A 26,766-nucleotide genomic window follows, 5' to 3' on the forward strand; every position below is an offset into this window, starting at 1 on the left:
TCGATTGATGTCATTTAAAAAAATAAAATGAAAATTGCATTCTCACCTGTGCGTTGGCGGTCAGGTACTCCCGGTCTTCGACCGTCATGCCCTGCAAAGCGTCTGTGGGCTCCTTCTCGCAGGGGTCCCACAAGCCGGTCCCCTCTGTGGAATGACAAGACATTGTGACCATCCAGGTGTCAACGACGCTCACCCACACACATCCTGGTTAGTCAGACCTGACAGCAGGATGCCCGTGGCCAAGCATTCCAGCACCCTGCGTAAGGCCTCTCCTGGGCTGAGTGGGCCCGTCGCACTGCTGATCGCCTTCTCCACCAGCAGCTCCAGCGCCTGCAAGATGACAGGGTTTAACCATAGGGCCTAAAACAGGCATCATATGTTGCTCAAAAAGGTTCATTGTCTTCATATTCATATACTTTTCAAATGTTCTTGTAATCAGACAATATTTTCGATACATCAGATGGAATTTTTGCCCGACATGTTTCGACTGTCATTTTTAGTCTTCTTCAGAAGGGTCACCTGACCACTGTGACGTGTTGCCCAGGAGCTGTTCTTATTGACAGGCAGACCTGTCTGTCAAGTCTACCTGGTTGCCCACCCCCCCTGGTTGCTCCCTCATCCCGATTGATGGTTTCCTTGGGCCGCTTCCTTTGTTCGATCGCCTCCTTAATCCATCGTTTGAAAGTGTTACTTTCTGTGCCGATGATTTTGCCGTTGTCCCGGTCAATGATGTGGTTATTTATTGTGTAATGATCTGATATGGCTGATTTTAAGATTTTCTGTCCAGATTTTTGTTTTAGGCTTCTTGTAAACCTTCCAGTTGTCTCTTTTTCACATTCTTCCTTGTGTTGAATGTCCTCCCTGTTTCTCCCATGAAGGATTTCGTAAATGACATTGCATTTCTTGTCTTTTTCTATTTTGTCTTTTGGATGTACAAGTAACTGTCTTGTTTTTGTGAGGTTTAAAGGCCTACTGAAAGCCACTACTACCGACCACGCAGTCTGATAGTTTATATATCAATGATGAAATCTTAACATTGCAACACATGCCAATACGGCCGGGTTAACTTATAAAGTGTAATTTTAAATTTGCCGCTAAACTTCCGGTTCAAAACGCCTCTGAGGATGACGTATGCGCGTGACGTAGCCCGGGGAACACGGGTATGGCTTCCACATTGAAGCCAATACGAAATAGCTGTTTTCATCTCATTCTGGCTGTATTCTGGACATCTGTGTTGGTGAATCTGTTGCAATTATGTTCATTGCATTATGGAGAAAGAAGCTGAGCAAGCAAAGAAGAAAGTTGTCGGTGCGAAGCGTCTATTTTGCGAGGGAAGTCAGCAGCAACACGTACACAGCCGGCGCTTCTTTGTTTACATTCCCGAAAGATGCAGTCAAGATGGAAGAACTCGGATAACAGAGACTCTAACCAGGAGGACTTTTGACTTCGATACACAGACGCCTGTAGAGAACTGGGACAACACAGACTCTTACCAGGATTACTTTGATTTGGATGACAAAGACGCAGACGTGCTACCGTGAGTATGCAGCTTTGGCTTCCAAACATTTGATCGCTTGACCGTACGTGCGCGACACGTACGTAACTTTGTTTAAATATATAAGCTTTATGAACCTTGGGTTAGGTGAACGGTCTTTTGGGCTGAGTGATTGTGTGTGTTGATCAGGTGTTTGAATTGTATTGGCGTGTTCTATGGAGCTAGGAGCTAGCATAGGAGCTAGGAGCTAGCATAACAAACACTGAGGTGTTTTTATACAGGATTAATTTGTGGCATATTAAATATAAGCCTGGTTGTGTTGTGGCTAATAGAGTATATATATGTCTTGTGTTTATTTACTGTTGTAGTCATTCCCAGCTGAATATCAGGTCACCCCCGGCTCTCACAGCATCTTCCCTATCTGAATAGCTTCAACTCCCCACTAGTCCTTCACTTGCACTTTACTCATCCACAAATCTTTCATCCTCGCTCAAATTAATGGGGAAATTGTCGCTTTCTCGGTCCGAATCTCTCTCACTTCATGCGGCCATCATTGTAAACAATAGGGAACTTTGCGTATATGTTCAATTGACCACGTCACGCTACTTCCGGTAGGGGCAAGCCTTTTTTTTATCAGATACCAAAAGTTGCGATCTTTATCGTCGTTCTATACTAAATCCTTTCAGCAAAAATATGGCAATATCGCGAAATGATCAAGTATGACATATAGAATAGATCTGCTATTCCCGTTTAAATAAAAAAAATTCATTTCAGTAGGCCTTTAACTGTTGTGTTTTGTCATGACCTAGTTATTCCTCTTTGTTCTTTATTTTAGGTTATTCTTTGGGTTTCTTCTTTGTTCTCTTTTCCTTGTTGTTCCCCTTTTTTGATAGCCCAGGTTCGATGTTGTCAATTTTTGAGTGACAACCAGGTACTCTTGCCAGGTCTGCCTTGTTGGCAGCTGATAGGCAACACGTCACAGTGGTCAGGTGACCCTTCTGAAGAAGACTGCAGATGACAGCCCAAACATGTCAGGTAAAAATTCCATCTAATATACCCAAAATATCTGTGTGATTACAAGAAAATTGGAAAAGTATAGGCATGACATGTGTTCCCTATGTGATAGGATTGTTCAGTTTCGGTCTGAAAGTACGCTAGAAAGTTGTTTTTTTAAACAAAATTGCATTGTGGTTTTGACTGCATTATTGTTAAAATAAATACACTTTCTCTTAATAACTCTTTCGACCTCATTGACTCCAGTTATAGCTACTATTTTTTTAACAGACTGTAACCCTGGTGTATTATGCCTTTTCTGTTAAAACCGAAGTAATCTAATTTTTGACAATTGAAAAAACAAGAAAAAATTGTTTTAGTTTAATTATGCCCCTTAACCACCAGGTGTTTATAAAATAGAAATATATATTTATAAAATGAAAATAAAAAAATGTGTTAATAATCATAAAAATACTTTACTTTCCTGTATCACAATAAATGTCACAAATGATCAATCTTGTTCAGGGCTAAAAGTTCCAACCTGCATTTGTTTTTTTATTTATTTTCCTTTTACAAAAATATTTTGGCTAAAAACTTTTTGTTGTATGTTCCACTTTCAGGAATTCAATATTTTACTACCAGACTGGTAAGACACCTTCTTTGCACTGCACTTTTAATCCGCTCTTTCATCTCTCTAAAGACTCATTTATGACCTTAACCGAGCATAGATGTCACGCTACTTATTTTATTTGTGTGTTTATATCTGTGGTCGTTGGTGTTCAACTGCACTCCCCCTTCCCCGACGCCCTGTAAATAGTAAATATTGTATATATAGTAAGGCTGGGTGGTATACCAGTATTAATAATTATACCGGTGTATTTTAGAAATAGATACAGTACAGGCCAAAAGTTTGGACACACCTTCTCATTCAATGCGGTTTCTTTATTTTCATGACTATTTACATTGTAGATTGTCACATCAAAACTGTGAATGAACACACGTGGAGTTATGTACTTAACAAAAGATGGTGAAATAACTGGAAACATGTTTTATATTCTAGTTTCTTCAAAACAGCCACCCTTTCCTGTGATTACTGTTTCGCACTCTGTTGGCATTCTCTCCATGAGCTTCAAGAGGTAGTCACCTGAAATGGTTTTCACTTCACAGGTGTGCTTGAAGCTCATGGAGAGAATGCCAAGAGTGTGCAAAGCAGTAATCGGAGCAAAGGGTGGCTATTTTGAAGAAACTAGAGTATAAAACATGTTTTCAGTTATTTCACCTTTTTTTTGTTAAGTACATAACTCCACATGTGTTCATTCATAGTTTTGATGTGACAATCTACAATGTAAATAGTCATGAAAATAAAGAAAAACGCATTGAATGAGAAGGTGTGTCCAAACATTTGGCCTGTACTGTATATTGAAACATTAATACACTGATAAATGTGACAAACCATGTTTGTTATTCCGCAATCTGACCTCTTAAAGAAATAAATGATACAAGTAATGATGTTAAAGAATGGTAAAGGCTCACCCAGCTTGACATCTTCCCCCAGGCGGGCACACGCTGACATAAATCACGGAGGATCCGAATGATGATCACACAGGACTGCAGACCGTTGGCACGAGCCTTCAGAGGAACCATCGATAAGATGGGGATTACTTCAACATCGCGGGCAGACATGGAATTCAGTCCACGACGACGCTACGAAGCATTTGCAGAGATGTACCTGAAACCATTTGGCGTGGCGCAGCGCGGCCAGGTGTTCCTGACATTTCTTCTCGTCCAGCAGATCCGGAGGGTCTTTCTCTGCCACCACGTCTGCTGGAGATAACGCATGCATGCTCAAAGGTTACAGCCAACCTGTAGATGCAGCCTCGCTAAAGCAGAGGTTTATTTTGCGCCTTTGTTTGTTCAGTCGAGGGTGACAATGTGGTGCGTGGACTCAGGAGCTACACTGGCTTTATGCTTTAACGTGGTGTTACAAATCCCCTTTCAGACACACAAAATAGGCACATGCAAAAATAAGGTTGGTCAAACATAGGGCTGGGCGATAAAACGATATCAATTTGTATCGTGATAGACAAGTAATCAACATCAATAAAAAATGTTTTGAACCCTGCGGCTTATAAAACTTTTTGGATTTTATAATGCCATAAAACAATAGTTAAAAAAACAAGCGAACACACTAACTAGGTGTTTTATTGTTTATTGTGCACAATCCTTCCATTTAGTCCTTTCAACCGGAAGTGTAAGTGCCGTTCAGTCTTCTTGCCGTCCATAGCGTTTCTACACGTATGCATTCTTCATTCGTCACGCCAAGCAACGCTTGTAACTTTTACAATGTAACTAAAACTATTCTTACTTTAGTCCCATGTGTGAAGTCTATGTTTTCATGCATATTTGTACATGCTATCATATTGTACTGAAGCTAGCGTCGTTAGCATTAGCTAATATGCTAACACGTTTACAAGTGCCTCTGTTAGTGTTAACTTACAACGGCTTTCTTTTTGCATTGTTTCGGTGTCACAAATTCCTCAGTAAATTCGCCAAATTGTCACCGTGGAGTTATTGAGTCGGTTTAGCTGATTGGAGAGATAACTTTGTGTTCAATAGTTGTTTTCTTTGTCGGAAGAAACCAGAAGTTGCAAAGCAAAGTTGGTTGCATGAACAAAGGCTCTCGCGCTCTGGTATCCGAGCAACGCAGGAAGTGATCAGTGTGGGGTGACACGCTACCAGCCAATCAGGTAACAGTATCAACTATCAAGTTTGATTGCGCCATCTTGTGGAAATTGTTGATAAAACAGTAAAAGTCGCCTGGTCAGAATGGAATTTTTTTCCCAAACTGACCAATGTGGTCTGTAAATGATGCAAGGCACTCTTCCTTACCAAGACCGCTAATACCACCACCTAAGCCGCGCTCACCCTTTAGAGCACAGCTGTAACTTCCTGGCACTAAAACTGCAGAGAATAGTTCTCAGGTCTCCTTATGTTTACATTTTCACAATTTGAACTATTTTCTTACACTTTATGAAGCATTACTTACACAGTCCTACAGTTAAAATGTTACTATTAAGTGTTCCATGTGATTTAAAACATTATTTTTTTTATTATTTGAGTGTTTTAAATGCCTGTGATAGCCGAGGGGATTATATTCAGAGAAATGTTTGCAATTAATATATTTTTCTCCTAGTCCTTATTTTAGATGGGTCATAAACATATCAATAATTATTGATATCGAGTGATATAAAACACTTATATTGTGATACAGTTTTCGGGTATAGCGCCCAGCCCTAGTCCAGCATCAGAAAACACTTATAAAGGACCAATGTGAAGGATGTAGTGGCGCCTAGTCGTAAGGTTGCAGATCATCACATATTAAAAGCTTACTGCACAATGCAACTAAGACTAAACTAAGACGGTTACTGGAAAAAAATAATCGTACTCAAAATGTCCATTTTGTTTCCCCCTAATAGTGCCGCTAATGTCCTGCACGCTGGTCCTTCAAATGTGACTATGGCACACTTCAAATTGTTTGCAGGCAAATACAGTACAGAAAGTTATAAAAGGACATTTGTTGTTGGGGATTCCCTGGGTACTTTTTGATCTGATCAGTAGCTTGGTGCGAGAAGCTTGCTTCAGCACAAGCGATGGCTGCCTCTTTCAAACATGACACAACTACAAACGTGCACTTGATCATATTGACAATGTCTTGAAAAGTGTGTGCAAAGAGACGATGGCGTTCCCCTTTGCAGACACGGACATCTCCCAGCAGAGAAGGCGCAGTCACTGATGTCAATTAGCGTCATTAGTGAGAGGGTAACTGTGCCTTTCCTGCTCCGGCATGTACAGTAAATGTTTATAATATGAAACAAACCGCCCGTGCATGCGTCCATATTTGCCAAACAACAAAAACAAAAAAAAAGGTACTTTTCAATATGACACCAATTTAAGATGAACATGTTTAGTAATATCAAAACAGTGTTGTCTGCTGAAATTCAACAAAAACATGCCGGTGTGATTTTTAAGAAGCAGCTTGGCAACTCGATGATACATTTAGCAATTTCGTAAAACTGTCAAAAGAAGCGGCAAAAATGCAACGACGGCCAAATGCTCCAGACACCGAAATGATACAACAAGAAAAGCACCATGAAACAAATGCAACAGGAAAAAGCTGCAATTGCCAAAATAACTCCGTGGAACAAAACTAATGTTAGCAAGGTAAGGTTAACTCTTGGCTGTAAAAAATATGTTGATCTATATCAGGGGTCACCAACGCGGTGCCCGCGGGCACCAGGTAGCCCATACGGACCAGATGAGTAGCCCGCTGGCCTGTTCTAAAAATAGCTCAAATAGCAGCACTTACCAGTGAGCTGCCTCTATTTGTTAAATTGTATTTATTTACTAGCAAGCTGGTCTCGCTTTGCCCGACATTTTTAATTCTAAGAGAGACAAAACTCAAATAGAATTTGAAAATCCAAGAAAATATTTTAAAGACTTGGTCTTCACTTGTTTAAATAAATTCATTTATTTTTTTACTTTGCTTCTTATAACTTTCAGAAAAACAATTTTAGAGAAAAAATACAACCTTAAAAATGATTTTAGGATTTTTAAACACATATATCTTTTTACCTTTTAAATTCCTTCCTCTTCTTTCCTGACAATTTAAATCAATGTTCAAGTAAAAAAAAATTTTTTTATTGTAAAGAATAATAAATACATTTTAATTTAATTCTTCATTTTAGCTTCTGTTTTTTCGACGAAGAATATTTGTGAAATATTTCTTCAAATTTATTATGATTAAAATTCCAAAAAAAATATTCTGGAAAATCTAGAAAATCTGTAGAATCAAATTTAAATCTTATTTCAAAGTCTTTTGAATGTCTTTTAAAATTGTTGTTCTGGAAAATCTAGAAGAAATAATGATTTGTCTTTGTTAGAAATATAGCTTGGTCCAATTTGTTATATATTCTAACAAAGTGCAGATTGGATTTTAACCTATTTAAAACATGTCATCAAAATTCTAAAATTAATCTTAATCAGGAAAAATTACTAATGATGTTCCATAAATTATTTTTTAAATTTTTTCAAAAAGATTCGAATTTGCTAGTTTTTCTCTTCTTTTTTTTTCGGTTGAATTTTGAATTTTAAAGAGTCGAAATTGAAGATAAACTATGTTTCAAAATTTAATTGTCATTTTTTTCGTGTTTTCTCCTCTTTTAAACCGTTCAATTAAGTGTAAATATCATTAATTATTAATAATAACATAGAGTTAAAGGTAAATTGAGCAAGTTGGCTATTTCTGGCAATTTATTTAAGTGTGTATCAAACTGGTAGCCCTTCGCATTAATCACTACCCAAGAAGTAGCTCTTGCTTTCAAAAAGGTTGGTGACCCCTGATCTATATTAATACCGTCACATGTTACAGTACACCTTAAGGCAGTGTTTTTCAACCACTGTGCCGCGGCACACTAGTGTGCCATGAGATACAGTCTGGTGTGCCGTGGGACATTATGCAGTTTCACCTATTTGGGTTAAAAATATTTTTTGCAAACCAGTAATTAAAATCTGCAAATATTTGCCGTTGTTGAGTGTCGGTGCTGTCTAGAGCTCGGCAGAGTAATCATGTTATACCATACCATATCGGTAGGTGGAAGCCGGTAGCTAATTGCTTTGTAGATGTCAGGAACATCGCGTGAGACGACGATGGTTTGTCGTGATCACAATATGCAGGCGACATCGGGAGGCAGTGTGCAGGTAAAAAGGTGTCTAATGCTTAAACCAAAAATAAACAAAAGGTGAGTGTCCCTAAGAAAAGGCATTGAAGCTTAGGGATGGCTATGCAGAACGAAATTAAAACTGAACTGGCTACAGAGTAAACAAAAACAGAATGCTGGACGACAGCAAAGACTTACAGCGTGTGGCGCAGAGACGGCGTCCACAAAGTACATCCGTAGATGACACGACACAATCAACAATGTCCACACAAAAAAAGATAGGAACAACTTAAATATTCTTGATTGCTAAAACAAAGCAGGTGCGGGGAATAGCGCTCAAAGGCAGACATGAAACTGCAACAGGAAAATACCAACAAAACAGGAAAAGCCACCGAAAAAGGAGTGCAAGACAAGAACTACAACACTACACACAGGAAGACACCAACAAACTCAATAAGTCAGGGTGTGATGTGACAGGTGGTGACAGTACACCTACTTTGAGACAAGAGCTATATTGAGGCATGCTTGGTGATGGTTTAAAGCAGGGGTCACCAACGCGGTGCCCGCGGGCACCAGGTAGCCCGTAAGGACCAGATGAGTAGCCCGCTGGCCTGTTGTAAAAATAGCTCAAATAGCAGCACTTACCAGTGAGCTGCCTCTATTTTTTAAATTGTATTTATTTACTAGCAAGCTGGTCTCGCTTTGCTCGACATTTTTAATTCTAAGAGAGACAAAACTCAAATAGAATTTGAAAATCCAAGAAAATATTTTAAAGACTTGGTCTTCACTTGTTTAAATAAATAAATTAATTTATTTACTTTGCTTCTTATAACTTTCAGAAAGACAATTTTAGAGAAAAAATACAACCCTAAAAATGATTTTAGGATTTTTAAGCACATATACCTTTTAAATTCCTTCCTCTTCTTTCCTAACAATTTAAATCAATGTTCAAGTAAATTTATTTTTTTATTGTAAAAAATAATAAATACATTTTAATTTAATTCTTCATTTTAGCTTTTGTTTTTTCGACGAAGAATATTTGTGAAATATTTCTTCAAACTTACTAAGATTCAAATTCAAAAAAATTATTCTGGCAAATCTACAAAATCTGTAGAATCAAATTTAAATCTTATTTCAAAGTCTTTTGAATTTCTTGAAAAAATGTTGTTATGGAAAATCTAGAAGAAATAATGATTTGTCTTTGTTAGAAATATAGCTTGGTCCAATTTGTTATATATTCTAACAAAGTGTAGATTGGATTTTAACCCATTTAAAACATGTCATCAAAATTCTAAAATTAATGTTAATCAGGAAAAATTACTAATGATGTTCCATAAAAAAATTTTTTTTATTTTTTCAAAAAGTTTCGAATTAGCTAGTTTTTCTCTTCTTTTTTTCGGTTGAATTTTAAAGAGTCGAAATTGAAGATAAACTATGTTTCAAAATTTAATTGTCATTTTTTTCATGTTTTCTCCTCTTTTAAACCGTTCAATTAAGTGTAAATATCATTAATTATTAATAATAACATAGAGTTAAAGGTAAATTCAGCAAATTGGCTATTTCTGGCAATGTATTTAAGTGTGTATCAAACTGGTAGCCCTTCGCATTAATCAGTACCCAAGAAGTAGCTCTTGCTTTCAAAAAGGTTGGTGACCCCTGGTTTAAAGTCATATCCAACAATTGCGACAACAACTTTTTATTGTCTACTGAGTTTCATTTTTTTATGATTTCTGCTGGTGGTGTGCCTCAAAAAAGGTTGAAAAACACTGCCTTAAGGCACCCTTGGTAACATGGCTAATGTTAATTTCTCTGAGTTATTCTGGGTTTTCTGGCATTCTACCTTTTTTACGGGGCGCCGTCCTCCTTCAGTCTTCCTGTTTCTGTATATTGTATGTCTATTCTTGAACGGCTTGTACTGTAAACTAACTTTGTTGTATTTCTTTAATTGCAATGACATTAAAGTTCTATTCCATTCTCACAATTTGCAGTCATGGTGTTGTTATGATATAATATACATTCAATAATAGCTAATGTTAGTAGCTAAACTTAGTCAAATCGCTGTCATCGCTATCAGCTGACAACAAAATGCATTATGTAGGGCGTGGTGTACGTGCTCAAAGCCCAAAGAGGGCGGGATGATGCTTGTGATCATGTGTATATATAACACTTTAGTTAGCGCCCTCTCGGCAGCTGCGTAAAGGTTGCAAACAGCCAATTATTTAATACTAGACCAAAATCAAAGTCCTTTTGGAGTGTATGCCGTCATACCACTTAGAACAGAGGTGTCAAAGTGGTTTTCACTGAGGGCCACATCGCAGTTATGTTTGGCCCCAGAGGGCCGATTCGAACACTGAACACTATTATTACACCATTTTTTGATGCATTTTATTAGTAGATTTTTTTTTAAATAAAATGTTAAAAAAATATGGTAAGTTGCAATAATTTCACCTCAAAATGTAGTGCATATCACTGTAAATGGAAAAACGGTAATGCTGTTTTTAATGGTACAAAAAAAGGCAGCTCAGTTGCCAGAATTTTACTGTAAAATGTACATTAATTTTTTTACTGTGAAAAAAAACCCTGCAATTGTACAGTAACATGTCGGCACCTGAGCAGCCAGTTTGTTTTTCTACCGCAAATTAGCAAGTGTATATTTTTCGGTGTATTACTGTAAATGCCAAAACGGCACCACAGTTTATTACAGTAAAAAAAAAAAAAGTATTTTTTTTAATTTAGAGAAAAATGCTGTAAAAACCTCAGTAAATTTCACATTTTCACCATGAAATCTACTGCTACTTTTACATTGCACACTTTGATGGATAACTTGCTTTGAAATCATTATTATTAGTATTTATTTTCTTTTTAAAAAATGGTTTGAATGTTTGATAGTATATTTCTGCATAATTAGACAATATTTAAGTTAACATAATTTGCGATTACATGGAGTACATATATTTTCTTTCTCCCAAAATGGAAAGAAAGAATACATTCAGTAAGAAAGGTTACAGTACTTTATTGATACACATTATTTCCAGGCTTTCGAGGGCCAAATAAAATGACTAGGGATGTCCGATAATGGCTTTTTGCCGATATCCGTTATGCCGATATTGTCCAACTCTTTAATTACCGATACCGATATCAACCGATACCGATATCAACCGATATATACAGTCGTGGAATTAACACATTATTATGCCTAATTTGGACAACCAGGTATGGTGAAGATAAGGTACTTTTTAAAAAAATGAATCAAATATAATAAGATAAATAAATTAAAAACATTTTCTTGAATAAAAAAGAAAGTAAAACAATATAAAAACAGTTACATAGAAACTAGTAATTAATGAAAATTTGTAAAATTAACTGTTAAAGGTTAGTATTATTAGTGGACCAGCAGCACGCACAATCATGTGTGCTTACGGACTGTATCCCTTGCAGACTGTATTGATATATATTGATATATAATGTAGGAAGCAGAATATTAATAACAGAAAGAAACAACCCTTTTGTGTGAATGAGTGTGAATGAGGGAGGGAGGTTTTTTGGGTTGGTGCACTAATTGTAAGTGTATCTTGTGTTTTTTATGTGGATTTAATAAAAATAAAAAAAACCCAAAAAAACCCCGATACTGATAATAAAAAAACCGATACAGATAATTTCCGATATTACATTTTAACGCATTTATCGGCCGATAATATCGGCAGACCGATATTATCGGACATCTCTAAAAATGACCCTTGAGTTTGACACCTGTGACTTAGAATAAACAAGTCATAATTAACGGAGCTTGTTAACGATTTGTTCTTGGTGGTATGAGTCTGGCCTTCACACTGTTCAGCTGACACTCAACTACGCAATCAGCAAACAATACAAATAATGAACGACAGCTGGTGCATAAAACGTCTCTATGTTTTGTCAATGGAGAAAAACACAGAAATGCTGAGTATTTGGCTCAGAATAGCGACACAATGATCGTGGTATTTGACTGAATGGGGTGTTACAGGTAATGGAAGTGTGTTTTCCTGGGCCTTTGTGTAATCATTTCTATACGGATCATTGTGCAGCTGTAGACAAACACTCCAGCGCCTTAGAATATGGAATAATGCCACAATACGTTGTTGACGTCACCACGCCCTCCTCAGGTGGTGTTGTGGTCATGCACATGACCCACAAAAAATGGACAAAAGTATTCGGCCACCCACCCACAATAATTATAATGGAGCTTTTTCAAAACATGTTAGAAAAGCTCCATCTGTTTGCATGGAGAAGGCCTAAAATATATTGTTTTAAATGGATTCTAATTTTTAAAAAAGTTAAACAATTTTTAATCGATTATTGTAAATTCTGAATAGATTTACAATCGGGATGAGTAATAATCTATTTATTTCTGCACACGTAATAGTGTATCCTAGTGACTTCCTACCCTTTAGTTCAGTGTTTCCAAACCTTATGGCCATTGTTGGCCTGACAAAAAAATAGATGTTTCTCAGCTGAGGTAATACACTTTTTCCACCACTTGTGGCAGTCGTGACAATCTCAAACAAACAGAAGTCTGGAGCTAAAGTCATAGAAAAGTTTCTTAACCGCAAAACTTACGATTAAAGTGATGAAGCTGTCTTTTTGTTTGCATTTAAATGTTACTGAATGTTTATTTAAGAAACATGTACAGTCAAACCTGTGTTAGCTGCCACCTCTCTGAATGTATTTCGGTACTTTGATAAGTTTTCTAAATAAAGAGAACCACAAAAAATGTAATTATTGGCTTTATTTTAACAAATAAATCTTACGGAACATTAAACATATGTTTATTATTGCAATTGAAGATCAATTTAGTACTTAAATAAAATAATGAACATACTAGACAACTTGTCTTTTAGTAGTAAGTAAACAAACAAAGGCTCCTAATTAGTCTACTGACATATGCAGTAACATATTGTGTCATTTATACACCTATTATTTTGGCAACATTATGAGGGACACGCCATAAAAATTCATTATTAATCCACTTGTTCATTTACTGTTAATATCTGCTTACTTTGTTTCAACATGTTCTATCTACACTTCTGTTAAAATGTAATAATCCCTTATTCTTCTCTTCTTTGGACAACTTTACATTAGTTTTGGATGATACCACACATTTAGGTATCGATCCGATACCAAGTAGTTACAGGATCATACATTGGTCATATTCAAAGTCCTCATGTGTCCAGGGATGTATTTTCTGAGTTTATAAACATAATATGAATTTTTTTTTTTTTTTAAGATAACAAATATTGATGTAATCGTAGTAGTATCGACTAGATCCGCTATTGTACTTGGTATTATTACAGTGGATGTCAGGTGTAGATCCACCCATGGCATTTGTTTACATTGTGATGTCGGTGAGCTATTGTATCCACCTACGGTGTGTAGTGAAGCATGTTTAGCTATTCCTCATCCTCCAGTGATGACACTTTTAAGAAACGTACTTTATTTGTCGCCATGGAGACGAGGATTAGTGAATTAGAAGTAGCTAAAACACTGCCCACTGCGGATGGATGTTAGCTGCTACCTCTTCCTGAGTGTTCAGTGTTATAACTTCACCTTTATCTTTAGTTTTTAGGCCAAAATTCTCCCGTTTCTGTCTACACACAGTGTCTGCTTGTAAGTACTCCGTTATTGTGCGCTGCCGAACATGCTCCTCTGCTTGTAAAACCAGCAATGTCACAACAACGCAGGCATGTGATTTGACCACAATGAAAAAGACGAAGGCCCCCAGCCAGTTCCAGGGCGGCGCCCTGGTGGGGGGACAAGGGGAGCAATGCCCCCCGAAGCTCCTGGTTTTTCACCAATTTAACATGCTAAAATTAACAAAGACAGCACCATTTGAAGAAAATATTTTAGTGTTTAAAGACATGAAAACATCATTAATAGAACATACATAACCCAATTATCCTAATGAATCACTGTATATGGTTCAGTCCCAACAGTATTTAGTCACTAATATTTACATAATGTGTGTTCATTTCACATCCACATTGATCAGTGTTATTAGCTACAGTTTATTTACAGTATTACCACATTACTTCAGTTCATGTAATGTAAACATTTCATTCTTTTCGCCAAAATAGGATATACATTTATGAAAATGATTAAACATGTTTAGTATTGTTTACTCATATTTGAAAATAGGAAATAATAATAATGTGAGGACACTGACATATTGCATGAAACAAGTGTGAAAATATTGACCTTCAAGATTGTTACACCACTGACAATAGTTTCAACAGACTACAAAAGAACATAATATTACAAAATAGTATTATATGCAAATTTATTTCAAATAAATTGTTAACTGGAATCAATAATGCGACTCTTTGAATTTCTGTAATGTCATAATATATTTTCACGTGGCTTTTTATTTTTAGAAAAACCCATTTATATTTCGCAAAGCAATAATTGGTTAATATTTAAAACAAACATGCGTATTTCGCAAGCAAATATTTTTTAGCTTACCTCATTATTAACAACCCTGTCTGCAACTGAAGTGGGTGGATCTTTCCTCTCCATGTCTACGGCAGTTTAGACAAAAGATGAAGTCCGTAAGGTTTGCTCACTTTCGGTTGACATCCAAAAGTACCAGCTAGTGAAAAGTTTGTTTTCCTTGCTTCAAGTTGTTTCATATGTTTTTGGCGTTCCGCATGTACTTCCAAAGCCTTGAAACCTCGTGATCCATAGTCAATATTATCATGACACCACGTGCACAAAACATTTCCGGGACGATCGATTTTCCGAATAAAATCACCGAACAAAGTCGTAACTTTCTTCTTCCCAACAGTATCAGTGATTTCCCTTTCCATCCAGTCCCATCGGAACTTACTTTTGACATGTTTATCAATTTCTTTTACTCGTAAAGCGTCCTTTCTCTCGAGAACCGACATTGTTTACATATGGAAAATGGCCGTATAGTAACCATTATGAATGATGACGTTATTAACGTCATCATTCATAACAGATGTCCTGATTGGTCACAGGGAACATATCGACCAATCAACTACGGCGTAATATAAACTATGTCTCGAATCTTGATTTAGGGTCGGAAAAAAAAACGGAAAAACGGGAGATAATTTTTGTTTTCCCCCGAGATTAAAAAAGACGGAATTCCGACTTTAGACGGAAAAATCCCATGCCTGAACAACGTGACGACGTGCTGTCATGCCGGTACTTTTCAAACAGAGTATAGTACCGTTTTTGATTCATTAGTACCGCGATACTATACTAGTACAACCATAGTGCAGTGTAAATGGGGTCTAAATCCGCCGCTTGATGCACTCCTGTGGTAATTGGATTGAACAAAACACCTGAATTCAATTTGTGGCCCAATACTTGTGTCCATAATATTAGTAGAATTGCTGCATTGTGTGCATCTGAACAGTATTCAATATATATGTGTTCTTCTTCGTCTTCTTTACGAGTGTGTGTTCTCGACATAAACACACACCCAGTGGCATAGAAAGGTCGGAGAGCCCGGCTTTTTGTTCCCATGTTGTGAAAAGTAAAGGATCATTTCCAGGGGCCTAAGTGTCTAACTGTAAATAAAACAAGAGCTAGGGGGAAAAATTAATGTGATTTTTTTTTTAAACAGGATAAAAAAAAGTTAGGGCGTCCAATATGTTGTGAAAATTTTAGGTGGCTAATGGGTGCAGAGGGCGGAGCGGGGGGCGGGGTTTGTGCTGTGAGTGTATTCGGCCAACATGTGGTTCTCTGGTACTGAAAGCTTTGGCTTCTCTAACCTTTCTCAGCCGCTTTTCCTCCTGCCTGCTTGTCCTTCTCAGCAGCAGGGTCGTCCCTCATGAGCGGCGAGGTGAGAGCAACGGTCACCTGCATTACGGGCTCCTTGCTCGATAATATGACGATGTTGGCCTCCTCGGGGTGAGCCTGCACCTCATACTGATCTTCAGAAAATGTCTGCCGGTTAAAAGGACACTTGGAATTACTCACTACAGAGGAGGTGGGAGGGGCTAAAAAAAAAGCCTTATTCGGTGATGTTATGGGGCAAGTCGGCTTTAACACTTATTTGTTTCTTAATACAGTTCTGACCACAGTAGAAAATATTACTTCAGAATGGACAGTTTGTGAAACTCCGTGTCTCACTCTGTAGGATTCATGTGTCATAACCAGGCAGGACATCTAAAGATCAGTCAATCAAACATGATTTGCACAGCAGGGGGGCCAAGGTGGGTTATTTCAATGTAATACATCCGTCCACTGACTGCTGACCTACAGATTTCGAGGCAGCTCAGTTATTTTACCTTTCTCATCGCAAACAATCACAATATAAGCAATATTACTACTGCTTTTGACACTTTCCCACTGCTCTAGGCTATTAGAGAAACTCTTAAACTTTTGCAAAAAAGATCTGTTTTACTGCTTTAAAGTGGAACTGCACTTTTGGGGAATTTTGTCGATCATTCACAATCCTTATGTGACATAACCACACACGTTTTTCTTTTTTATGCATTTTAACTCGTAAATCAACGCTAGCAAGAGTCGGCTAACAATAGATGCAATTCGGTCTATTCCACCTATAAACCACTCCAAAAAAACATCCATAATCGTTTATACATCGTAAATTCCGAACCATAGGCCACTACTTTTTTCCTACGCTTTGAACCCTGCTCTTATAAAACAGTGCGGCTAGTTTCTGGATTTTTCTTTGCTGACGGCTAAAATGGAAATACTTTAAAAAAAACAAGCAAACACACTGAATATGTGTTATTTGTGCTAACACCTATGCCAGGGGTCACCAACCTTTTTGAAAGCAAGAGCTACTTCTTGGGTACTGATTAATGCGAAGGGCTACCAGTTTGATACACACTTAAATAAATTGCCAGAAATAGCCAATTTGCTCAATTTACCTTTAACTCTATGTTATTATTAATAATTAATTATATTTACACTTAATTGAACGGTTTAAAAGAGGAGAAAACACGAAAAAAATGACAATTGAATTTTAAAACATAGTTTATCTTCAATTTCGACTCTTTAAACTTCAAAATTCAACCGAAAAAAAGAAGAGAAAAACTAGCAAATTCGAATCTTTTTGAAAAAATTAAAAACATTTTTTATAGAATATCATTAGAAATTTTTCCTGATTAAGATTAATTTTAGAATTTTGATGACATGTTTTAAATAGGTTAAAATCCAATCTGAACTTTGTTAGAATATATAACCAATTGGACCAAGCTATATTTCTAACAAAGACAAATCATTATTTCTTCTAGATTTTCCAGAACAAAATTTTTAAAAGAAATTCAAAAGACTTTGAAATAAGATTTAAATTTGATTCTACAGATTTTCCAGAATAATTTTTTTGAATTTTAATCATAATAAATTTGAAGAAATATTTCACAAATATTCTTCGTCGAAAAAACAGAAGCTAAAATGAAGAATTAAATTAAAATGTATTTATTATTCTTTACAATAAAAAATTTTTTTTTACTTGAACATTGATTTAAATTGTCAGTAAAGAGGAAGGAATTTAAAAGGTAAAAAGGTATATGTGTTTAAAAATCCCAAAATCATTTTTAAGGTTGTATTTTTTCTCTAAAATTGTTTTTCTGAAAGTTATAAGAAGCAAAGTAAAAAAATTAATTTATTTATTTAAACAAGTGAAGACCAAGTCTTTAAAATATTTTCTTGGATTTTCAAATTCTTTTTGAGTTTTGTCTCTCTTAGAATTAAAAATGTCGGGCAAAGCGAGACCAGCTTGCTAGTAAATAAATAAAATTTTAAAAATAGAGGCAGCTCACTGCTAAGTGCTGCTATTTGAGCTATTTTTAGAACAGGCCAGAGGGCTACTCATCTGGTCCTTACGGGCTACCTGGTGCCCGCGGGCACTGCGTTGGTGACCCCTGACCTATGCAGTCTGTTGGGGACTGAGCTTATACCTGGAAGTTCAAGTGATGTTCCGTCTTCTAGCCGTACATAGCGTTTCTCTTGCAGTTTTTTTTTTTTCATTCGTCACTCCAAGCAACGTGTTCAAGTTTTACAATATAACTAAAACTATTTTTACTTTCTAAACCGTCCCATGTGTGATGTCTGTAGGAGTGTTTCCATGCATGTTTGTACGTGCTATCGTAATATAACGAAGCTAGCGTCGTAAGCATTAGCTAATATGCTAACAAGTTCACAATGAGATTATTTTTATATTGTTTCAGTTTCACAAATTCCTCAGTAAAACCACCAAATTGTTATTGTACCGGAGAGTTATTGAGTCTGTTTAACTGATTGGAGAGTTAGCTTCCGCAGCTAGTGGGTCCATGACGATGACTTCTGTTTTGTTTGATCAGCCGTTTTACTGCCGTGTTACAGACACCATTTGGAAACAATTAATAAACATTTACAAAATCTTTCTGTGTAAATAACTAATTTCCCGTATATATATATATATATATCTGTGCGGCTAATGTATGGGGGGGAAAAAATATTCAAAAATGTAGTGCTGTAAATATGTATTGTGGCTGGCAGCAAGCACATTCATAATAACAAAATATTTCCATATTTTGGTCATTTTAAGCATACGGCAGCTCATTAATATCACAGATGCATCACAACGTTGGCTTTTTCTTACAACAACAACATGAGAGACCACAATGACCACTTTGGGACAAATGATGATCAAGAACCTTATATTTTTGAGTCTGAATGTACAGAGGATGAACTACAAGTTTTATAAGCTGAGTGATGAGCAGATCCAGTAGAGATGGGAATCTTTGGGCACCTCACTATTCAATTACGATTCAGGAGCTATGATTCGATTCAAAATCAATTATTGATGTACCTAATTTAAGTATATTGATGCGGTTTTTAATTTATTTTTGTTTCACTAGATAAGCGTTTATCACTTGTAACTTTTAAAAACAGTGCATTTGTAATAAAAAACTGTTAAATTAATTCCCATCACATTTATTAAAGCAATAGAAATGTGTGCAAAACTGGAACACAAGTGTCCTATAATAAAGGACCTGGCCAGATCTCGCGGTGAGGTGGCTCGCTGTGGTCAGCCAAATTTTAGAACTATCTGCATTACTTTACTTGCAATAAATAAATCAATTATCGATGTTTATTAATCGATTTTATAATCGTCCATGTCTGAATTGCAATGCATCGAAAAATTGATTATTTCCCCCACTGCTAAGTAGTAGCAGTGTGAATCTTTGAACAATTCGATCCGATTCCTGGGGTGACTATTCGATTCAGAATTGATTCTCGATTTAACACGATTCTCGATTCAAGTTGATTATCGCAATGTATTATTTGGTATAACAATTATAATAAATCGTTTTCAAAACAGGTTAGAAAAAAATCATTCTGGTTGCACGGAGATGGCCTGAAACAGTCTTTTTAAAAACGTATTTTTACAACAAAAACAATTGTTTACTACATTTTCTGGTTGCATGGAGATGGCCTAAATATGTCTTTAAAAATGTATTTTTACAAAAAATTTTTTTTTTTTTTTTAAATCAAATTTTGAAAATTATAAATCGAGTTAGAGAATCAGGATGAATAAGAATCAAGATTCAGATGTGGATCGTTTTTTTGCCCACCCCTAGGCCAAATAGCAGTATTGCTAAGTGCTAAACAAGAAATACAAACTACGACCATAATAAAACAATCACTTACTGTACAATGTCTACAACTCTGACTGGGATGCCGGCTGATGGAATGTTTATATCTTCCCATTTTTTTTTAGATAAAGAAATAATCATAATCCTCACGCAAAAAACGTGAGCATGGCATTTTTTTCGTGTCTTTCTTGCGATCCCCCGGTCTAAGTTGAATGTCAAAGCTGACCAATTTGTCGGTTTATGGCAACAATTTTCTGTGTGATGCACTTTCACCAACTCAGGGGTGACGCAGCAGCAGCAGCAGCCCAGTATGTCAATAGCTGCATAAGCTTGTTAGCTTTCTGTGATGCGCTAAAAGTAGTTCCTCGGCATTAGCACACCTAATAACAATATTGGTAATACTTGGTTCAAATGCAGGTCATGAACCGTAAAAGGAGTAATGTTGGCGGTTTTTGGATGTTTTTTTCCGGGGCCTTTATGAGCGCAAAAGATGATTCCCATTAGCTTCATTTTTAGCCACCTCGTACTTGCCGTATATTACAAATTAGAATGTATAAAAAACAAAAAGGAAAAACATTTGTGTTCTTGTCTCACGTAAGGATTGTGAATGATAGGCAACATTTCCATAAAAAGTGCAGTTCCTGTTTAAGTTAATATTAGTTACATCCGGCGAGAATCCAGCTGTTGTGGGCCAGTACTGATAATAACCTGCAAAAAACACACAGCGTTAATTTCTAGGGTTCTTCAATCTTAAGTCGACTTCTGCAAAATACAAAGAAAATCAGGCAGCATGGAAGCCTTTGGGTTGAAGAGGGAGGTTTTTCTTACCGCCAGTTGTTTGGGCAGCTGTTCAGCGATGCTCTTGAGTAAAGCGACGCTGGGTTTTTTAGTAGACAGCACGGTGAGTTCAACATTAGTGTCACCTCGAAGCAGCAGGCCCTTGGCGAGGATGCCCACCCGCATCACACCTTTCAGCAGCCGTGCTGCGCTCTCAGTACTGTCGAAGGAAGGGGAAATCATGCTACATAACTAAAACACATTTGGATGGATTTTTTTTTTTTTTTAGACAAACATTTAGTTGTCTACTGGATCCAGACCCACACATCCCGCCACCTGAACAGTTTTTTCCCCTCGGCCATCAGGCAAATGAACAATAACTCCTAACAGCAGCTCCTTGAATTCCTTCTAAGTCTATCTGATAGCTCAGTTACAGCTCTTTTTATTACCAAATATGTGTTATATGTTTTTATTCCTAGTTTGTGAACCCGTTCTCAAACAATGGCAGTAAAACTATTCTGATTCTGATTCTGAGCCAATACATGTGTATTGTATGTATGTACAGTCGTGGTCAAAAGTTTGGACACACCTTCTCATTCAATGCCTTTTCTTTACTTTCATGACTATTTACATTGTAGATTGTCACATCAAAACTATGAATGAACACATGTGGAGTTATGTACTTAACAAAAAAAAAAGGTGAAATAACTGAAAACATGTTTTATATTCTAGTTTCTTCAAAATATCCACCCTTTGCTCTGATTACTGCTTTGCACACTCTCGGCATTCTCTCCATGAGCTTCAAGAGGTCGTCACCTGACATGGTTTTTACTTCACAGGTGTGCTTGAAGCTCATGGTGAGAAATGCCAAGAGTGTGATCTTTCGGTGCAGTCAGCCAAATTTTAGAACTGTCTGCATTACTTTATTTACACTAAATAAATTGATTATTGACGTTTACTAATCAATTTTATAATCGTCAATATCCGACTTGCGAGGCATCTAAAAATCGATTATTTCCCCCACCTCTAATTGTTACATTTGTTAAAACACAAGTCTAATTAATTATATCGAAGATGCCTCATATTTCTATTGAGGAATATCTTGCGATATACATTGATATCGTTTTATCTCCAAGCCCTAATAACTTATAGTAATAATAATAAACACACAAAGAAACACCACCAAAAACTTCCTCGTTTTCTGCGAGTGTATCCGTTGTCCACAAGTTGCAGACTTTTTCCATTTGTATTTTACGCTTAAAAAGCTTACCAAGCACTTCGAAGATTTTAATTGGATTTTGTCTATACAAAAAACAAACGTAAGTTTTGATTAGACAAGTTTGCATGAATTGGCTTGATTGTTCCTACCTTTTTTGTTGTTCACCTTCAGCAGCAGCAGCAGTAACACTGGGTGTCATGTCCTTCTCCAGCAGGGTGTCGGACACCAGCTTCAGGGCTCGCTCCGAGTGGGAGACGATCCTCTGAACGGCCTGCAGCTCCAGCTCCCCCGGGTATATGGTGGCGTGTCTGGCCATGACGTGCCGGTCGTCGGGCGACTCTGGACGACGCACGCACGGCTAATGAAAACAGTATTAATTAGGGGTGCAATGGTACACAAACATTTCGGTTCGGTACATACCTCGGTTTAGAGGTCACGGTTCGTTTCATTTTCGGTACAGTAAGAAAACAACAAAATATACATTTTGGGGTTATTTATTTACCAAATTTGCAAAATCTTCCACCAAAAATATTTTTCTTAGTGGAATACTTGATGTGAAGTAATCAGAACCTTGGATAGGTCAATAATTCATAATACCATTGATTTTGATTCAATATTATGTTTTGAGCAATGACAGTTTGAAAGAAAGTAAAACCGCTTTGTTTTATTAGTCAACCTCCACCCCAGATCCCACCTCACTCCTACCCACTTCTCTAAAGTGGGCTGGCTCAAGGTGGAGGACAGAGTTAAACAACTTGCACTGAGCCTAGTCTATAAAATCCACTACACCTCCCTGATACCGAAGTACATGTCAAACTACTTCCTTAACGTAAATGACCGCCATAACCACAACACCAGGGGGAGCTCCACTAACCACGTTAAACCCAGATTCCGAACTAACAAAGGTCTTAACTCATTCTCTTTCTATGCCACATCAATGTGGAATGCGCTCCCAACAGGTATAAAAGAAAGGGCATCTCTATCCTCCTTCAAAACCGCAATAAAAGTTCACCTCCAGGCAGCTACAACCCTAAACTAACACCCTCCCCGGATTGCTAATAATCAAATGTAAACAATCAAATACAATCAAATGCAGATACTTTTTTCTATGCCTTCTGATCTCTCTCTCTCTCTCTCTCTCTCTCTCTTTGATTGATTGAGACTTTTATTAGTAGATTGCACAGTACAGTACATATTCCGTACAATTGACCACTAAATGGTAACACCCCAATAAGTTTTTCAACTTGTTTAAGTCGGGGTCCACTTAAATTGATTCATGATACAGATATATACTATCATATATACTATCATCATAATACAAATATACTCTCTCTCTCGCTCTCCCCTACTTGCTGTCCATATCCTACCCCCCCCCCCTCCACACCCCTGATTGTAAATAATACAATGTGATTATCTTGTGTGATGACTGTATTATGATGATAGTATATATGATAGTATATATCTGTATCATGAATCAATTTAAGTGGACCCCGACTTAAACACGTTGAAAAACTTATTCGGGTGTTACCATTTAGTGGTCAATTGTACGGAATATGTACTTCACTGTGCAACCTACAAATAAAAGTCTCAATCAATCAATCATTGCAACTTTTTCTAAATTACATTTAACCTTTAAGCTTTTTTATTTCACTTTTGTTATGTTTTTGTTTATTTTAATAGTATTTTTAGAATGTGGCGTGGGCCTTTAAAACATTAGCTGTGGGCCGCAAATGGCCTCCGGGGCACACTTTTGACACCTCTGCTATAGATAATAAAAAATTAAATGTGATAAATCTATGGATAAAAAGCAGAGCCTGGCGACGCATGCGCGTTTATCATAACTCTCTCTCTCTCTCTGTCTCTGCCCCTCCCTCACCAATGCTGCTGCGCGCACAATTTGTTTTGTTTTTAACCCCTTCTTAACCCTGAACGTACATTGAAAATACATGCAACCTTAACTCAAAATGCCGGATATTTGAGGCGTTTAAGAAACTCCGCCCTGAAAGCTCCGCAAAAGAGGACATGTCCGGGGAAAAGAGGACGTATGGTCAGTCTATTGTAGCCCGTTAGCTGCTAGCATGCCGTGTGTTGTGCCTCGGTGCGCTACTTAATATGTCCGTGTGGAAACTCGTTCGGTACACCTCCAAACCGAACTGGAACCCCCGTACCGAAACGGTTCAATACAAATACACGTACCGTTACACCCCTAGTATTAATCCATCGTGAGGGAGAAAATATTGTGCACGTTTACTTGTGAAACATAAGAAAAATGGGTGATATTATTGTGAATTATCATTCACAATCTCTATTTAAGACAAGAACACATACTTGCCTCTTTTTTATGCATTCTAATTTGTAAAATACGGCAAGTATAAGGTGGCTAACAATGCAGCCAATCTGAGTACTCCATTTCGCCCATAAAGCCCTCTAAAAAACAACCAAAAACCACCAACAATACTCCATTTACATTTCGTAACCTGAATATTAACCAAGTGTTAGCAATATTGTTATTATAAGCGCTAACACCAAGGAACTACTTTCAGCGGCGCATTGATCACAAAGCGATAACTAGCTTATGCTGCTGCATCGCCTCTGACTTGGTAAAAGTTCATTCTAGAATGATAAATCACGCATCACACTTGCATGTGTTAATCACAAAGATTATTATATATTTAACACGTAAACCTTAGGCTTGGGTCAGGCTGATTAGAAAAATAAGTACTAATTAAACATACTGCAAAAGAAGGGACTCAAATGACTGACAAAAAATAACAGTATATAGTTATGGTGTATTCAAATAAATCCAATCGAATTATTAATTAATATGTTTCTTACTGAAGTACAAATTAAAAAACAGCTTCACCAGTTTAGTTATATTTTTTGCGCTTAAGCCACTTCTCTGTGACTTAAACGCCAGACTTCTTCTGTTTGAGATTGTCATTACTGCCACAAGTGGTTGAAAAGTGTATTACAACTGAGTACGGTCGCAGCCCATACGGACCACAGCTGAGAAACATACTTTCTGGCGTCCCTCAAAAGGCAGCTCGTAGCCCAACAATATGGTTAAGAAACATTGCCCTAGACCACAGGTGTCAAACTTGAGGCCCGGCGGCCAGTTCTGGCCCGCCACATCATTCTATGTGGCCCGCGAAAACCTGGAAAAAATAGTTTTCAATAAAATACTTTTTTTTTTTTTTACTAAATGCATTCAATTTTAAAGAGTCGAAATTGAAGATAAACTATGTTTCAAAATGTAATTGTCATTTTTTTTGTGTTTTCTCCTCTTTTAAACCGTTCAATTAAGTGTAAATATCATTAATTATTAATAATAACATAGAGTTAAAGGTAAATTGAGCAAATTGGCTATTTCTGGCAATTTATTTAAGTGTGTATCAAACTGGTAGCCCTTCGCATTAATCAGTACCCAAGAAGTAGCTCTTGCTTTCAAAAAGGTTGGTGACCCCTGCCCTAGATGGATCGTCAACATAAATGGGACCGACTTTAACTTGCATTATCCAAACTTACCAACAGAGGAGGCACTGGCATACCCGGGCGACTCATCAAAGGCGGGGGTCCCATCCTGCGCCTCTGATCACCCCAGTACATTTGTTCCTCCTCCATCCTTCTCCAGTACATGTCCTCCTCGTATCGCCTGCACAAGTCGCCAAAAACAGCTTTATTTCATAGAGTAAACGGATCTACTTGACATCTGAATATTAAATACATCTTAAACTCCTTAAGAGATGCCTAGCATCTCACCGCATACGTGCGTCTGAGAGAAAGCCCAGCAGGGAGATCTGTATTCTAGAATCTATTTTTAAACACCATGCTGACCTCATCTCCATGTGCCAGCGCTGCTCGTCGTCGCGCTGCCTCTTCAGCACCGCCTTCTGTTTCTTCAGTTTGGTCTCCTGCAGCTTCCTGGCTCGGTTACTCGGTTTGATCTCCACAGGGAGCTCCGGGTTCACTTTCCTCTGCAGAAAAAGCAAAAGGAGCATGAATGACCAGGTTCAAATATGTCTGAATGTGCAGTGTAACCAACAACTACCTTGTACTGCAGTCTGTGTCTTCTTCCCTTCAGGTGCATGTTTTTAGCATTTGGGTCATTGAAGCTGCATTCACATAACTTGCAGTGGAAGCGGATCACTTTGCCTTCACTGTTACACACCTGAATACGTGTTTTGGAGGAAAGCACATTAAGAACCACTTCAACATTTTTAATACGCTTGAAATATAGACAGGCATTTACAGCACAGGCGGTCCTTGTGTTATGGCGCAACCCCATAAATTATTAATACTGTACATAAGACAAAAAAACAAACAGTGCAGCGGAAAAATGCATAGTAACGTGTTACTACGCTCACTTGTGCTAATTTTAGTAAATTGTTTTCCCCTTATGTTTCCCAAGAATGAGGCACTCTTCTGATGGCAGTGCGTCAAAAAAAGGAGAGTGAAATTAGACACTGTCAAATGTTCAGAATTAACATTCAATTAATGTATTTAATCATTTTATAATTTTTTTACGTGCTACGTACGTACCGTAAATTCCGGGCTATAAGCCGCTACTTTTTAAAAATGTTTTTAACCCTAAGTCTTATGAAACAGTGCAAAGACACTTAAATGGTGTGTTATTGTTAGTGCTATTGCGGCATCTTTTGGATGAGTTTGCTCACGGCAGGTGCAGCTGGGTGGATGTGAATTCCTTCTGTTTTAAGCTTTGGACCGGAAATAGAAGTGCCGTTCTGTCTTCTAGTCGTCCATAACGTTTCTACAAACCCCGTTTCCATATGAGTTGGGAAATTGTGTTAGATGTAAATATAAACGGAATACAACGATTTGCAAATCATTTTCAACCCATATTCAGTTGAATATGCTACAAAGACAACATATTTGATTTTCAAACTGATAAACATTTTTTTTTTGTTGCAAATAATCATTAACTTTAGAATTTGATGC

General features: G+C 37.1%; 1 protein-coding gene across 2 annotated transcripts in view; it reads right to left on the reverse strand.

Moving 5' to 3' along the window:
- The window catches only part of zfr2 (zinc finger RNA binding protein 2), a 48,042-nt gene that overhangs the window by 2,576 nt on the left and 18,700 nt on the right, over positions 1-26,766 (reverse strand). Inside the window, exons 9-18 of one of the 2 annotated variants that reach the window (XM_062027736.1) lie at positions 25,859-25,978; positions 25,645-25,784; positions 25,336-25,462; positions 21,960-22,168; positions 20,643-20,811; positions 15,978-16,152; positions 4,218-4,309; positions 4,022-4,117; positions 219-330; positions 47-144 (exon numbers count right to left, since the gene is read on the reverse strand). In XM_062027736.1, coding sequence (XP_061883720.1) covers positions 47-144; positions 219-330; positions 4,022-4,117; positions 4,218-4,309; positions 15,978-16,152; positions 20,643-20,811; positions 21,960-22,168; positions 25,336-25,462; positions 25,645-25,784; positions 25,859-25,978 — 1,338 coding nt within the window. Of the gene's footprint in view, positions 1-46; positions 145-218; positions 331-4,021; positions 4,118-4,217; positions 4,313-15,977; positions 16,153-20,642; positions 20,812-21,959; positions 22,169-25,335; positions 25,463-25,644; positions 25,785-25,858; positions 25,979-26,766 lie in introns of both variants that reach the window. The other variant, XM_062027735.1, reaches the window with a different exon arrangement.

This window comes from Entelurus aequoreus, linkage group LG19 (assembly GCF_033978785.1).
Source record: "Entelurus aequoreus isolate RoL-2023_Sb linkage group LG19, RoL_Eaeq_v1.1, whole genome shotgun sequence".
NCBI classification, from domain to species: Eukaryota; Metazoa; Chordata; class Actinopteri; order Syngnathiformes; family Syngnathidae; genus Entelurus; species Entelurus aequoreus.